The sequence below is a fragment of the Panthera onca genome, chromosome D3, assembly GCF_046562875.1.
Source record: "Panthera onca isolate mPanOnc1 chromosome D3, mPanOnc1 haplotype 2, whole genome shotgun sequence".
In the NCBI taxonomy this organism is placed as follows: domain Eukaryota; kingdom Metazoa; phylum Chordata; class Mammalia; order Carnivora; family Felidae; genus Panthera; species Panthera onca.
The window spans coordinates 33,853,447-33,870,603 of NC_138350.1; the positions used below are offsets into that span (position 1 = coordinate 33,853,447).

The following is a 17,157-nucleotide window of genomic DNA, read 5'->3' on the forward strand; positions in this document are numbered from 1 at the left end:
ATAGATGTTCAAACTTCTTCACACCAACCTCCATCAGGCTGAGCAATCCCAAGAGGCCACTGTTCCTGCACAGAACTCTCCAGGAGCATGGCTTCTAATAACAGCGGGCTATCAAATATAGAACTGAAAAACCCAGCTGTTCCCACTTCCCACTAAAAAGTACTTTACCTCTAGGTCACTAAGCAAAAGACGATATGCCATCAGAACTCAAGCGCCAGTGAGAGACCGACTATTACTATGTAACAGAACATACACATACAAACCATCATAATCTGTTGAAATCAAATTCCTTTTTTTTTCTTTTGTTTCTTAGAAAGGAAAACGACACTTCACCCCGTCTTTAAACAGTTTATTTATTCACGCAATAGTTTGAGTTCTTTTGAAAGCTAGAAAATAAAGATCATTTACCTTCTTAGTTGGTTGTTTTTCCACACGGTAAACATTGATCTTTCCCTCTCATAAAGGTTAATTTTTAAAAACCTATGCACACACCAAAGTCACTGAATAGGAATGTGCAAAGCTCTAGGAAAATCATCACTTGCATGTTTTCAAAGTACCCTGGTAAGAACTTTGTGTTTATCTTGATAAAACTTGGTTTTCAAAGGGGTGTATTTTGAATGATTAAAATCCAAAAGAAATCCCCAAAGCAGATAGTATCAGTTTTAAGAGAACTTCTTAGTTAAGATACTTGAAGGAGAAAGTAAAATTATTTTGACCAGAATTTTTTTTTTTTTTTTTGAAATTAACACATACTTTTTTTCCAAGTGTCATCGCTTTTTTTTTTAAGAGGTAACAAACCACACACTCAGAATACAATTCTTAAATATGTTTCTTGTAAATACAAGAACGGGCAGAGTTAAGGTACATTAGTTATAGAAAGAATGAAATAAGGTAGTGCATTTAGCGTCACATATGAACTTAAGGCCTTAGTTACTTGACTGTGATTTCAATGTTAGCAACAGATTTCCCTCATGCTTACATACACAAGTAAGCAGGCAGACAAAGCAAAAATTTCTAAACATGTAAGGAGTGAAGACAAACAATTTAATCTATGTATTATCAGTCAATTAATACAGTTGGAGTCTTTCAAAGTAACTGTTGGTAGTAAAATAATCTGATCACATTTGATACAGCAATTAAAAAGAGTAGAAATGAAGTCTTCTATACAACGAGAGCATCTCCCGACATGTAAAGCAGTTAAAAAGCCCATGTATACTTTATTTTGCAGATGCTGCCCAGACTACAATCTACCCCAGAATCAACCTTTGCAGAATGCATTCTGTAAAATGCCTATCTAAAAATACATTCTATTTCACAGTATTCATTCCCCAGGGGGGGCGGGAATTCTAACCAAAACACTAAAACCAAACATATACATGAGACTATTCAACAGTAGCCTGGAATACAATTTTATGATGGGAAATTTCACATACGTTTATCAAATAGCATCTTATGTTTGTAATTTCAGTCATGTCAAATTAGGACAAATTTCTTTCTGCAAAGTTACCAGAAAAGACACTAGAGTCAGGAGAGCAGATTTCTAGTTCCAGCCCTGCCTCTACCTACATGAGACACAGGACAAGTTCCCTTAATTCTCAGAAAGGCCTCAGATTCCACGACTATAAAACAAAGGGGCTGAAATAAATGAGTTCTAAGGAGGATTCCCATAAAACGGGATTTTGCTAAATTTTTGAGAACTTAAATTTTTAAAAAAATTATACCTATGAAATATTAAGCTTAGTACTTATCACCAATAATGCTGATTACATAGAGAGCTTTAAGCCATGGAAGTACTGATTCTGCATGTATGGGACAAAATGCAACACGTTTCGTGAGCATGCTTTTCCAGTTATCAGAAAGGGAGGGAAATTTTACAGTGACTAGAAAGGGTTGGAACAACAATGGAAGCATTACCTGTAGTAGCATGCTAGTGATGGACAGGCATTACTTGTGTTTTTAGTAACTTTTGCACACAAGCAAGAGGTTTTCTAAAAGATACCATAGAGCACAATGACACAATACATGTGACCTGACAAATTCAAAACATACTTGAAATGAAAAGGCCAACCAAAATACTTCAAGGGAACATTTCACTCGTTTATAAAATGTAGACAGAGACCTGGGCCTAACATACTTCATTGTACCACATCAAGTCCCAAAGTCCAACTGCCCTTTCAGAAAGAAGTGCATCTTTTACAAAACTAACACATATTTTCAAGAATCAAGACTCACTTGTGACAGACTGCACTCAGTAGAAAACCCGAATATACTGTCTCTGGTTCCAAAGTTTTCTATGCTAGCACAAGTGAAATTAATGAATACGTAAGATTAAGTGCATGAAAGTATCATACCTTAAAATGCATATTTACACTGAAAATGTGTTTCACATTGACAGGTAGATTTGCAAAGGATAAAGTCATTTTCCACAAAGAAAATTCCCAAGGCTTGCTTCGTAATTCCAAATTTCCGTAACAGAAATTTCCTCTTGATGTCAGATTGGACAGGAAAAACAGCTACTTTTAACTATTATTATGAAATGTCCTAAAATAAAAGTAATTATTAGGCTGGTTACAAAGCACTTGACGAGAACCACGAAGAATTAGTCTTCCTTGAAAAGACACTAGAAGAAACTGTTAAGAATGGGATAAATCAAATGCAACAGAGCCACAAGGCACATACATATAAACTGACTAAAATTACAGTATTTTTATTCTCATGGGTTTCCTTATTTTATATTATCTTGAAGACAAACTGTAATCTTCCAAAATACCAAAAGTAGCTTGAAATGTTATCAATTCCTTTCCTTAACAGAATGAGGACTTTTAACTACAAATACTGTAATATATGAAAGGGTTTCAATACAAGATAAAATTATGCATCATAAACTTCAAATTACCACACAGTGGACTCCCTGGTATCCCCACCTAATGACACGACACACAAACAAGCTATCGAGCAAGAATCTGTTAACAGTTTTATTTTTTTTTATGTTAAATACCATGGGACAGGATTGTAAGGATGAAAAACTCAGTCAACAACTGCCTCACAAGGGATAAGAAAAATTCTGCCATGATATTAGCAAAGGTAAAGGAGAAAATTTACACTGTAAGAGGCACCATTTCCCCACAGAATACCTCTTGGCATTTCCTGAATGAGTGGGATTAGCAATCTAAATAAATCATATTTCAAGAGGTAACAGCAACAGATAAAATTTAAAGGGATTATTAAAATAACATTTACAAGACTCTGAACAATTCTTGAACTCTTATTAAAACCACAAAGAAAGAACAATTCTTTATTTATGAATTTCATAAAGGACTGAATGTGCAACTGACATCTGCTAGTGATGATCTGGTAATATACAATTTGTCCAGGAGCCGAACAGTTTGTTTTATTGTGTTGTCTAACCGTAAGAGATCATTAAAGGCAAAGCCTATATGACGCTGTATACACAAAAAAAAAAAAAAAAAAAAAAAAAAAAAAAAAAAGGTCACCGTGGGCCATACTACCAGTGAAATGGTAGGTAAACAAATCTTTTTCTGGTCAAGAGAAAAAAAAAGAAATAGCACTCTGCATGCTTCACTCTACAAGATGAACTTCCCTAGAAAGAACCCGATGAAAATGGCTGCAATTACGACAAGAAGGGAAGGAAGAGGACTGGCGACATTATCTCTGAAGGATGCAGCTGAGGTGGATCCAGGTTTATCCGAATGTGCTACCTTTCTGAGCCTTAAGCCTTCATCCTAGAAAAAAACATACGCACAAAAAGAGGTTTTAAAAACAAGTATGCACACGGTAAAACTGCCAAACTAAAAATCTATGGGCAGAAAGCAGATCAGTGTGCACGTGGCTGGGATGGGAACAGGGATTAACCACACTAACCAGCATTAAGAAGACTTTCTAGGGTGATTTTAAAAACTAGAGCTGAAAATTGTACTCCTAACAAACTGAAAAATCAGGTACAGCTATATTTATACAGAAGGAAAACACCCTGCTAAAATGTACTAATACAAGTAAGGAAGAGTTCTGTGCATGCACTGATTTCCGTGGTGGCCCATAGTATTTTTACACTGGATACCAAAGACCACCAGGAACAAAGCTGTGGTGTGACAGGTTTATGGACACACTGCAACCAGGGCATCCACACAGCAGAGGCACAGGGACTATCTGGCCAAAAGAAAAGGCAGGATTTTACAAGATTTGGAGGAAGAGGGAATTTCAGGATAAAACTTAAGTAACAAGTGTTTTTGATAAACTCAAAGCAGGAGGCCCCTGTGTCAGCACTGGGTCTTGACTACAAAGGAGACACCAAATCCTGCTTCCTCGGAAACAACAAACTACAACAGCTACGGAATGTTGTATACAGAACCCACCCCCTCTTTTGACACCGTGCCCCTAGATCTGGAGAGAAAGGCTGCTTCCCTGTGTCAAAGTGACTCAGATCCTCTAGGCAAGAGTGGATCGCTTGGTTCTTACTGATATGATTTCACACAGCAATGTTTTCTGACAGTATGATTTTAGGGGACAAGGTTTCTCAGTAAGAAAGCAGAAGTCACTCAAAGTAGGAAGTTGTTAGGACCCTTTACCGGCCAGCCACAGTGTGACCTTGGGAAAAATACTGATATCTGTTACCTAGGCAACTGACTTTATCTGTGTCCATCATCCCAGCCAGATGAATGACAGGGCAGATTTTTACTTCCTTAGTGCAAGCTAATTTTTCTTTTCTCACATTGATTTCTCTAGTATGCTTACTAATACCAAGTAAAAGAGTCCACCTCAGCTCATACTGTCTTACGGGCAATTAGCAGATTCTCTGAGGGTTTGTGGGATTTTTTTTTTGTCTTATGTTCATTAGTCCTGTGTGAAGAGAACAATGATTCTCAAACCTGGCACGAACTTTAGACAATCCTCCTAGTGATTCTGATTTCCTAGGTCTGGGGAGGGCCTAGACATACGTATTTTTAAAAAGCGCTAAGAGAGTCAGATGCACAGCCTGATTAAGAACCATAGGCCTAGAGAGATAAAAAGGAACAGTGATCAGACATGTTCAAGAAAGTTAATCTGCCAACAAATTATCATGGGCCTTATGTATGAAATGTTAAAGGGCCTGTAACTGATTCTATAAGCCAATGGTCTTCAAGTTCTTTGGTTTCACCTTTTAAACAGCAGAATGCTTTTTCAAATAACATCTCCTACAGAACATCAGCCTATAAAGAGAGACCAGCACTCAAATCTCACTCACCTCTCTCCCCGTCCACTCTTCCTATTTTCCAGCCCTGCCCTACTTATGCTATTCTTACTATTTCCACTTCTCCCCTCCCGCAAAGAGAGGAACAAATGTACTGAGTATGCTAAGGAGCACATCTTTCATCAAAGAAGAGAACTGTGCCACGGAAGTCATGGCAGATAAAATAAAGGTAACGAAAACAGCATCCTTAAAAATCTATGGTGTGTAGATATAGGTGTGAAATGAAGATAATCTTTCCACTATCCAGAGAGGTGCTGGGGGCCCCTGAGGGGTACTGTGAAACAGGAAGATAGACAATTATTTCAGCACAGATCAATTCAAGATACAGTGCCTCTGATCCAGAGTACATATAGTTCTATATACATCCAACAGATGGAATAATCAAATGTAGATTAAGTCCCTTCGTTTAGCTTATTTATTACTTCTATACATTTTTGTATCATCTACTTTTGATACAAAAAGCTTCAAAGCCTAAAAAGGTAATTTAAAAGTATTCAGGTCTTGAAATAAGTAATTATTTTTCAAAGGTATATTATTAATACACTCCACACATATTCAAATTAGTCCTCATCCACCAGTTCATCCATTTATTCATATATATGAATGACTACTGTATGCATGTTCTATGAATGCAAAGATGAATGAGTACAGTCCTTGCCCCCAAAAGCACTACCACCCACTAGAGGGAGAAAGACCTCCGACAAACAGGAACAGTAACTTGACAGAGTCTTCACGGAAACAAAGGAGACAGCATTCCAAAACCGTGTTTCTTGTCTTCTAAGGGGAAGAAAGTCCTAGAAAAGGTTATACTGAAAAGATGACAAGAACCGAGTACCAAAAGACAAGAGCACGTGTATGAAAATGCTGGTCAGGGCAGAACAGGATTTCAGGGCATTCCAGTCAGAAGGAAAAATTTGAGAAAGCGAAAAAGAGATCATAATCAGAGAGGCTTCTTCAGGATACTCTAGTCCAACGCTGTCCAATACAAACATAACATGAGCTTCAAATGTGAGCCACTTACATACTTTTACATTTTCTAACACCACGTTGAAAAGGTAAAAAGAAAATGGTTAAATGAATTTTAATAATAAAATGCAATCCAACAGAACCAAAATTCAATCCAATATATTCCATTTTACTCAATCCCATATAACCAAAATACTATTTCAATAAATAACAATATAAAAAAGATCTATTTTACTTTTCTGTACTAAGTCGAATAAATCAAGGAGTATTTTACACTCCCAACGTGTGTCAATTCAAACCCCATTTCAAGTGCTGAACAGCCTCCTATGTCCCTACTTTGTGGGGCAGCACCATTTCAGGCGCTTCACATGACTAGGGCATATGTGAAGGAAGTTACTAACAAGAGAGGAAGCTTAATGCCACAGGCCAGATCACAAATAACTAGGACATCTAGTAGGGAAGGAACCTGCAGGCAATGAGAAGCCATGGTAAAACTGTAAAAGAGGCCAGAGTAGGAAGCAAAGACATAATCAAATTAGAAAAAAGAACTGACCAAGGATAAATTTAAAAACGGACAGATAAAATGGCCTAATAATATTCACATATCCTATGCCTTCATTTAACCCAACTTATTTTCAAAAAGCAACTTACTCTCAGGTGTCGATTTTCTTCTGATAGTTTCATCATTTCTCCCTGAAGTCTTTTACATTCTTCCATGAGTTTCCTTGTTTCAGTATCATTGAGTGAAACACTATGCGGTTTTGGCATGGGTCCATCTTGTTTAGAGGCGTTCAGTGGAACAGTTTTGCTGGGTTCCAGATCATTCTGTATTACAAAGACAGTGGGACTTTTTTAACTAACCAAATCTCCTTAGAGATTTTAAACAAATAAATACAAGTTGAAACTCCACACTTTTCTTTTCCAAAAAAATTATTTAAATGCAAATTTTTGAGGTTGTGATTCCATTAATACAAATTTTTTTTTAATTCCAAACATTACAGTCATCTGTGAACAATTTTTAGAAGGACTAAATCAATAAAGGTCGGCAGTTAGAGAAGTCAAAATAAGCAGCCCACTCCCTCCTCTAGTCCCCAAACCCTCTGCACTTACCTCTACCATAGCACTTATCATATATCATAATAATGTATTTTTGATGTTCTTTCCTACAACACTTCAAAGGCTAGGAGAGCAAGAGTCATTTCTCTTTGCATTTACCCCTAAACCCAGCACTTTGGCCAAGAGTGGTTATTCAATGAAAAGTATGCTGACTGACGCCAACCAAAATCCAAATATGAAGGTCATTTTTAGTGCTCTGATTCTGCAATTCAAATGAGATTGGAGGGGGGGGGGGGACATTATCGTAATAATTCCAATGAAATTAGGAGACTACCTAAGAAAAACATTTAAAAGAAAACCTAACTTCTATTAATGGGAAAAATAACTGAAGGATATAAACACCAGAGGGGAGATAATGAACACAAACATATCATGGGGAAAAAAAGAGAAGGGGAGTTAAACGTAAATGATTCTTTCAAATCATTTTGAACACTGTTTGCTTTAATTCATGAAACTTAATATGGAATCACCATAGCGCTTAGACAGTTTTAAAACTGTGAGCCCCAAAATTGTCATTCTTACCAGCTTACCCAATATAGGTAAACATCTAGGGCAGTGCCTAATTGAGTAAGCGTTCCTGAGCCTGTGGTCTAACGTGCCTCAATATCCTTTGCCCTTATGTCATTTATACTATCACACACACATCTTAACAGTTATTAGTGCAATGAATCATCTCTTTAACTAAAATTTTACTTGCTAGAAATTTAACATGTTAGATTTTAAAAATTGTTTTATTCAGATAGAAGCTCTAAAAAAACACTTCAACTTTATGGCATTCCACAGTCCTCAGTAAGATTTAATTATAGGTTACACACCTATCACACCATCCCAGGTTCCAAATTTATATTAAATGTAAATAGTTGTTTGTTCAAGGAGTAAAACTAGTATTTCTTATGAAAGGAATGTGATTTGATCACTATCCCTAAATCCATTAAAAATTAATAATGTTATAATGAGGTTCCAATGTACAACACCACATATCTGACCTGTCAACACTCAAGAGTTTTATATTTTCCTTCAGAAGCTTCTCAGGCTGTGATGTGTTTCTAAGAAGCCTACTTCCAATTTCCTCCTCTGAGTTTTTCTCTTGCTAGCTTTCTTGTTCTTCACCCTATCCTCCCTTGTCCCTCTCTATTATTAAAAATCTGTATCAGATCTATCTTCTCTCCACCAATCTTCTCTTTCCCTTAATAGTAATTAGAATTCATTTCAAAATGACTTTTCAAGTATGCTCCAATTCCAACCTAGAACAAGTCCAAATTCTGAAAATAAGGGCAGTTCACTGCCTTCCTCTATAAAGATGAAACCAACAGTCAATACTACGGCAACTAAAGAATCCTCAGGTTCTAAGAATTTGGAAAAAAATTGACTCATACCAGAATGTTGACTAAAAATTAAGAGGAGATACATGAGGCCAATAAGAGAAAAAAATTAAAATGTAGAATCCTCAAAATCTTCACAACTGGCTTTTTTATTTTTAAATAAATTCTTTAAATTCCAGAAAATTTAGAATTATGAGAAGGAAGGAGAGTAAACTACCAATCTCATCAACTCAGCCCAACTATTATTTAAATAGTATCTTCCAGGGGCGTCTGGGTGGCTCAGTCAGTTGAGGATCCGACTTCGGCTCAGGTCATGACCTCACAGTTCGTGGGTTTGAGCCCCACATCAGGTTCTGTGCTGACAGCTTGCTCAGAGCCTGCAGCCTGCTTCGGATTCTGTGTCTCTCTCTCTCTCTCTCTCTCTCTCTCTCTCTCTCTCTCTCTCTCTCTGCCCCTCCCCTGCTTGTGCTCTGTCTCTGTCTCTCAAAAATAAATAAATGTTAAAAAAAAAAAATTCAAATAGTATCTTCCAATATTTTCTCATATGCACATTTTATAAAACCAGCATGCACTGTAACATTTTTATCGTTATCCATTTATATGTATATGTTTTATCATTTTAAATGACATGGTGAAATTAATTATTCTGTGCCTAACTAAAATTACTTAGGATGCCTGGGTGGTTCAGTCAGTTAAGCCTCCAACTCTTGAGTTCAGCTCAGGTCACTATCTCAAGGTCGTGAAATGGAGCCCATGGAGCTCCATGCTCAGTGTGGGGCTGGCTTGATATTCTCTCTTTCCCTCTGCCCCTCCCGGGCTTGTGTGTACAGGGGTGCACACTCTCTCAAAAAATAATAAATAAACATCTCACTCTTGTTACACATTTGATGGGTAGCTTCCCTCTCTCCAGCACTTTAAATAACATGTCAACAAATATCTCTCATTGGTAGAATTTGATTTTTCTTTTCACTGAAATTTTTCTTAATGTTATATTGCTTTTATAACAAAAGGAAAATGTCATAACCAATTTGTGGAGCATAAACATATAGAACACAAAGGATACAGTGAAGCTTAAACACATTTTCAACAGTGAATCAAGTAAGACATAAAACAAGTTACTTGGAGTACACTTCCACCAGATACTATTATTTAGGCCCCCTACAAACCAGTCAACATACGTAGCAGATGCAATGAAATCTAATTTATTTGTGTATATTTAAAGTATAAGCATATATAACCTAACTTAATTGGGAGTTAAAAAAAAAAAAAAAAAGACAGGGAGTTGGGCAGGGGGCTGAGTCATTCATGTAGCAACCATCTGAAGAGCCTGATGGGAACACTAAGGCTGCTGGGACTTTAAGTATATACTTCCATTCAGGAGCTCCATTAGTGAGGTTTGGCTCCAGGAAAACAGCTCATTCCTTGAGAGTTGCTTCAGAAACTGGTCCAGAAAGAGGAGACTGGTTGCTCTGAGAACCATGAAACAAGCACACTAGAAGGATTCAACATGCTGTGACTCTTAGGAAACTTGATGAATAGTAACAGTATATGAACATTATATTTAACACTGCAAACTAGAATAAATGGGAAGGTCAAGGCCATGGTATCCAGTAAGACAAGAAACTATGCCACATCTTGTACATTTTCCACTATTTTAGATTATTGAGCCTCTCTGCAGTAATCCCTTTCCATCCATGTATTATAGAATTCACTTCCGTATTCCTTTTTAACAACCTTCAGAATTTCAATTCTAATATTTTAAATTATTCCTGTTAGAGGTAATCAGAAAAAGAGAGCAAGGGATTGGAAACAGAAGGGGAAAAGTAAAATAGAAGGCAAAACAGGTGTTTGCAAGTGAAGCCCTGAGAAGGACAAAGGAGCTAAAGAATTTAACTACACGGCTACGTTCTTGCGAGTATTAGCAGTTAAGGGGTATAAATGTACGCAAAGGGAATTAAAAGACTAACACTAACAGCTATGGCATAAAACTGTCAGAGGCATAATTAAGGCCTTAACCTGGGAAGAGAGAGTATTTGAATAACAAGGTTACTGAAGACTTATTTTCACTCTAAAAAACCAATTTACTATTTCTGTAGAATCATGATTCCCAGAAATAAGTAACTAAAATCACAAAATCAATAAAGTATTAGACATTTAGATAAAGGATCAAATTTTGAAGCCTTAGTATACATATTCTCTGCAAAGCCAAATCAAAGTATAACCAACCTGTTCAAACTATGGGGTTCCTGAAGTTTCTAGCAAGCAAACAACGGTAAAGAGAATCATATAGCAACCATTACACCACCCAAAGTCACCATTTATCTTATTGATGTGCTGTCATCTTACTTGAGTGAATGTTAACTGCACACACACACATACAAACACACACGTTCAACTATGACCTAAGATATTTAGGGTTTAACCACAAATTCTCCTACCATGGGTACTGTAAATAACTAACTATAACAGTTAAAGAGGGGTTACCATTATTTGTGTTTGATAACAAAATATAAAATAGTAATTTTATTTATCTTTTTTAAAAATATATATGACAAAATACTTGCCTGGATAGCAACATTTGCCAGCTCCTGCCTTTACTGCTCATCTATTCAAACAAACTCCTAACTCCTTTTTTAGAGAATGCTCCCCAAATCTCAATGAAAGAAAAAATTATACCAACTTCATAATAATGTTCAACTTCCATTTGTCCTGCTCACTACTGAGATTTTATTAAGTATTCAATTTGCTTTTTTAGAACAGAGAATAGTTTCGGTGCATGATTTTCAAGCAATTTGTGGTTCTATTGTATTTTTAAACATGGCTAAAATGTCAATTCTATCTGCTTCACATAATACACTCAATACCATATACGTGCTAGGTAACTACATTAACGTAACCAGTAACACTAGCAGACTCCTATAGCTGTTAGCTCCCTAAAACAAACCTTCTTCTTCTCCTGTTTGAACACACTGAGTCCCCTGGGGTCATTCTTCGTATTATAACTGGCAGGTGTTGGAACTGTGTTGTTGATGCTGCTCATTGAAGCGACAGCCGGAGCAGTCCCTGGTGGAGTTATACCCTGAGGTAGCATGGGAAACATATTCTCAGATTCACAAACTGACTTCTCCTGCATGGTACTGGGAATGACTAACAGAGAAATCATTAGGCTCTACAACATTCACATTTTATTCTATAAAAATATATTATGCATTAAGATAGAACGCTAATAATAACTATGTTAAAGCAAAAAGTACAAAAGTTTCTGAACTAGCTTTTTATATTATTTCCCAAACAAAATTACCTAAGATCAATTTGCATTATACTAATTAAATGTATAATCCTTATTCAATTTATGCTCGCCTCATGTTGTCCTAAAATGAATACCTTCTAATTTTGCACTCTTAATTTTCATTGCTAATCAATCCTTGTCAATATTTGAAAAACAAGCACTTGATGTTTTCTTACCTTTGGTGACACTCAGCCTGAACAATTTTAAATTAAATGAATTTTTCCCCTTGAGGTTCAAAAAATTTATTTTATAAACCTGTCCTGTACTCAACACCCACACCCACACCCACACCCACACACACACACACACACACACACACACCCTTCCCAGGACCAATAAACAAACTTAAGGATGCACATAACATTCCAGTTTACCAGTATCTCTATAGTTTTATTCCTATTTTCTCAAATTCCTTTAATATAGATGAAAATAATATGATACCAAAAAGTTGAAACACACTCATAAATAATACTTATTGACATCTAGAGATCACTGTATATGACTATGAGAACTCCATCTCACTTAATAATGCAGTCCCCAATCTGTTCTTTGTCTCAATACAAAACAATGTATATTTAATCATAAAATATCTTTATACAGAAGACCACAGAAAATCCTTGTTCTTGACAATCCATTAGTCTTCATTAAGATAAACTGATATTTTTTCCTAGAAAATATGTCATTAACATATATTAAATGGAGGGCATAAATGAAATGCAATACATTTAGGAAATCTGACAAACATCAAGAATAATTGGAGGCCTCAAAATAAACCAAAAAAATTTTTAATTGAACACAAAGAATTAGATAGGTGATAAAACATCACAAATAACAAGCTAATTAAAACCACATTCAATCATGAAAAAAAACACTTCCACTAAACACTAGATTTCATAATACACAGTTGATAATAACTAAAAAGAGCTAATAATTCCAAGAACCCAACTTTGTAAAATATAAAGTAGTCAACACTTTAGTATCCTCTGCCTCCTCCAGCTGTCAACAACTCAGGGAACATGCTGAATGGCTCCTGTGCTGAACACAACTCAACTCAAAGACTTTCTGCCATTAATTTACTGAAATATATCCAAAGACCTGCATTCCCTAAAACTAGGATGACCACAAATTTTAGCACACTTAAGGACAGTATTAGTTAATACTTGCTGTCCTGGAATAATTATTAGTAGCACCTTCATTTACGACAAAAAGGTTCCTGAAATCCTAGGTCACTCCATCTATGATGCAGATCAAAGAACTATGTCCCAAAAAGAAGCCCACTCTAATGATGGCTCAAATAAATTAGAACTGTTTTGTCAAGAAATGATTTAAATTACAAAAATTATAAAACAAGAACCCAAGCACTATACACTTCTAAAGCTGGTACCTTTCTTACCACAGAACTTCAGTCTTTTTTTTATATATATTCAGTATCAAGGTCCTACAAACCTAAAGAAATCAACAAAATAGTAACACTTCCTTTTCCACTATTCTTAGAACATGTAAATGCCTTAAAACCAACAGCAAACCTAAAAGATCCAGATCCTCAAACAGGTAAGGTTCACTTACATAATGTAATTAAATGCCCATCTACTCCTTTTGGGAGCAAAATGGGTAAGGTGCTGGGAGCACAATGAGAAAGTGGGATGGGGTGGTTAATGTAAGATACACTGACTCAACATCAGAGTTTGAAACCTGCTATCTACAGGACAGCAACTTGGAGAAGACAGCATCAGCAACTCTGACAGCTACTGTGTTATCTGCTTTGTGGATACTAACCAAATTCTTCTGAGTTGACTACTAAAGATCAAAAATGCCAATGATCAACGCTTTAAATGTGTAAGGGACCACTAAGTGGATATACATCTCAACTGCTCTGACCAGTAAATAAGGCTAAATACAAAGTACATATGTCACCCTTAAAGAAAGTATATTAAACCTGAAGTTGTCACCAACAACTTAGTTAACTTAGTTAAAAACTAAACTGAAATTCTGCTTAAATTAACATACTTTTTATAACGTATTAATCAATTAAAAAAAGAACAAAGGGCCAAATGAATTTACAGTGATCTTAACTATAAACTAAAAAATGTATTTGTACTCTTTTAAAAATATACATTACCTTTTAATGTTTATTTATTTTTGAGAGACAAAGAAACAGAGTGCAAGCAGGGGAGGGGCAGAGAGAGAGGGAGACACAGAATCTGAAGCAGGCTCCAGGCTCCGAGCTGCCAGCACAGAGCCCGACGTGGGACTCGAACACATGAACTGTGAGATCAAGACATGAGCTGAAGCCAGATGCTCAACTGACTGAGACACCCAGCCGCCCCTCATAACATTTTTTAAATGTATTTTCCTTGAATAAGGGACTGTCATCTTTAATCAATTTGTCAAAGTGAGGATTCAGCTTCATATAGCATTTTATCAATTTATTTGTAGTAAACTAACAAACTTTGTCTAAGTATAACACCACTGAATAATGCCCTAATTTCCAGGGCTCAGACAGTTAAGCATCTGACTCTTGATTTAGCTCAGGTCATGATCTCATGGTCTGGAGGACTGAGCCCCACTGCTTGGGATTCTCTCTTTCTGCCTCTCCTTTGCTCGCACGCACAGGCATATATTCTCTCTCTCTCAAAATAAATAAACATTTAAAATAAGAAGAAGAATGCCCTAATTTCCTAACAGCAAGCTTCATGCTAAACTGAAGGTAAATATACAGAAAAAGGGTGTTAAGTAATTTTGTAACTTTATCTATAATGCTAGAAAGAAGCTAGTATGTCAAACATACTAAGGTATTTAAACAGGTTTATAAACTTCATCTGTATACAATACTGACCTGGAAATGACAAGACACAGTTATCAACATGAATAAAGTACTATAAAACAGGGTGTTTTATATGTATTTATATATTATTTATATATATTTATAAATATATATTTACATATATAAGATTTTCTCAATTGTTAAATATTACATATTATAGTTGTTATAATAAACAAAAACTTTATACATAAAGTTATAAATAAACAAAAACTATACACCAGATTTGGTTACTTTGAGGCTTCTTATTTTCTACAAAAGATGAGAAGCAGTATTAAACAGGTGAGTTGACAGAAAGTCACCTAACAACTCTGAAAGAACTTGGGGGTGTGCTTCTCAGGTTGTCCTTCTCAATAATGAAGATTTCTTGTAGCATCTGCAGACTAGTAGCACTACAAGAATGCATTTAAGCAGTAATAATCAGTGCTTCTCCAAAGCGTATTTTGCAGAACATCGATATTTATGAGAATTACGTTACATTAAAAAACAAATTTTGGATTAACATATTTCCTTTATTCAGGACCATTAATATGCATATGTGCAATGTGTTTATTGGGAGACATAGTACTTGTAGTATTTTTCCAAATTCACTGGACCACATAACCCTTTCGACCCAATACACTTTGGGAAATACTGCTTTATAAAACTGTGTTTCAGTCCATCTTTTTAAAACAAGCACATTACTCAATTAAGGCCACCTCTAGATAGTATAGATGCAATTTTTTTATACATTTGAAGTGTATAAATTTGAAATACTGATATATTGAAATATTAAAAGTCTCATTTTATGTGCAAAACTGGAAAGGTGAATTCCGAACACTTAAAAATCCCCATCAGGGGCTCCTGGGTGGCTCAGTCGGTTAAGCATCGACTTTGGCTCAGGTCATGATCTCAGTCTGTGAGTTCAAGCTCCGTGTCGGGCTCTGCACTGACAGCTCAGAGCCTGGAGCCTGCTTCAGATTCTGTGTCTCCCTCTCTCTCTGTCCCTTACTCTACTTGTGCTCAGTCTCTCTCTCTCTCTCTCTCTCTCTCTCTCTCTCTCTCAAAAAAGTAAATAAATGTGAAGAAAATAAAAAAAAAAAAAATACCCATCAAGGAATCATGACAGCAAGGCTAGCAAGCCAACAGAGTCCATACATGACAACTGCAACTTACGTGATTCACTGGATACCTGCTGGGTACCCAGGGTCAGGGTTGGATTTTACACATTTTAAGTTATCCTACATCTCCAAAAACATATTCCAATCATAAGATCCAATCACTACCATAAGAAATAAAAGGAGACACATCATCCTATGTGCTGCTAACATGATTTTAACATTAAACTTTTACCATCTAAAGAAGTGTCTTCAAATGACAATCAGGTTCCCATTCTAATCTTGGCCAAAAGAATGGTCTTACACAAAGTCTGACAAAACTAAAAATCATTGTTTTACCCCAGTGCCCAGACTGTGGTCTTCAAATACCATCTCCCACTGAAAAATTTCAGAGCTTGTGAAAGAAGGGAATGATTCCAGGTCTGGGCCTGGAAATATCTTGCCATACTAGACATCAAGAAAATTCTCTGGGTGATGGGTATTAAGGAGGCACTTTTGTGATGAGCACTGGGTTCTATATGTAAGTAATGAATCACTAAATTCTACACCTAAAACCAGTTTTACCATATATGTTAACTTAGTAAATTTAAATAAAAACTTCCAATTAAAAGAAAAAAAATTCCCAAAGACAACTATAGTAAAAGGACTCAGGAACAAACAAGAGGAGGCTCCTGTATATGAGATCAATACTGATAGTAACTGCAAGGAGTTGAAACACAAACATGTTCAAGTCCATGAGTTTATAATAATGTGGGAAAGAGGGAGGGAAAAAGGGAGGGAAAGAAGGAGGAAGGGAGGCTGACTGATTGTAGTCACATCAGAGGGACGCCTGTGACCAACTCATTTTTTGAAAACCCAGAACTCAAGAGAAAGACAGGAAATTTCCCTTGCCTTTGCAAACTCTATACCACTGAATAAATAACCAAATACTAGATGAGCCAAATTTCTGTCTACAAATGTAACTAATAAAATGAAGAATGACAAAATATCATTATGCAATCTTAAATAAATTAATATACTAAACTATAGTTTCTCAATTTTGATTTTATTGTTGTTTGGGGCCAGATAATTCCTTGTGAGTGCAGTCTTAGGCACCACAGGAGCTGAGCAGCATCCCTGGCCTCTACCAACTAGATGCCTAGTTGAGAAAACCAAAAATGTCTCCAGATTGACAAATGTCCCCTCAAGGGCAATTATCCCTGGCTGAGAACCACTCACCCACACATTGCACACCAGTGGTTAGCGAACTTAACAAAAAACAACCCAACATTATATGCCTCCTTGAGAGAATGTATCAC

The 17,157-nt window shown here is 36.1% G+C and overlaps 1 protein-coding gene across 2 annotated transcripts in view; it reads right to left on the reverse strand.

Moving 5' to 3' along the window:
- Positions 1-2,961: 2,961 nt before the first annotated feature.
- Positions 2,962-17,157, reverse strand: part of VAPA (VAMP associated protein A) — a 44,801-nt gene continuing 30,605 nt past the window's right edge. The window contains exons 5-7 of one of the 2 annotated variants that reach the window (XM_060613244.3): positions 11,597-11,731; positions 6,866-7,039; positions 2,962-3,743 (exon numbers count right to left, since the gene is read on the reverse strand). In XM_060613244.3, the coding sequence (XP_060469227.3) occupies positions 3,585-3,743; positions 6,866-7,039; positions 11,597-11,731 (468 nt within the window). In that variant the 3' untranslated portion in view covers positions 2,962-3,584. The remainder of the gene's footprint in view (positions 3,744-6,865; positions 7,040-11,596; positions 11,732-17,157) is intronic. The other variant, XM_060613245.3, reaches the window with a different exon arrangement.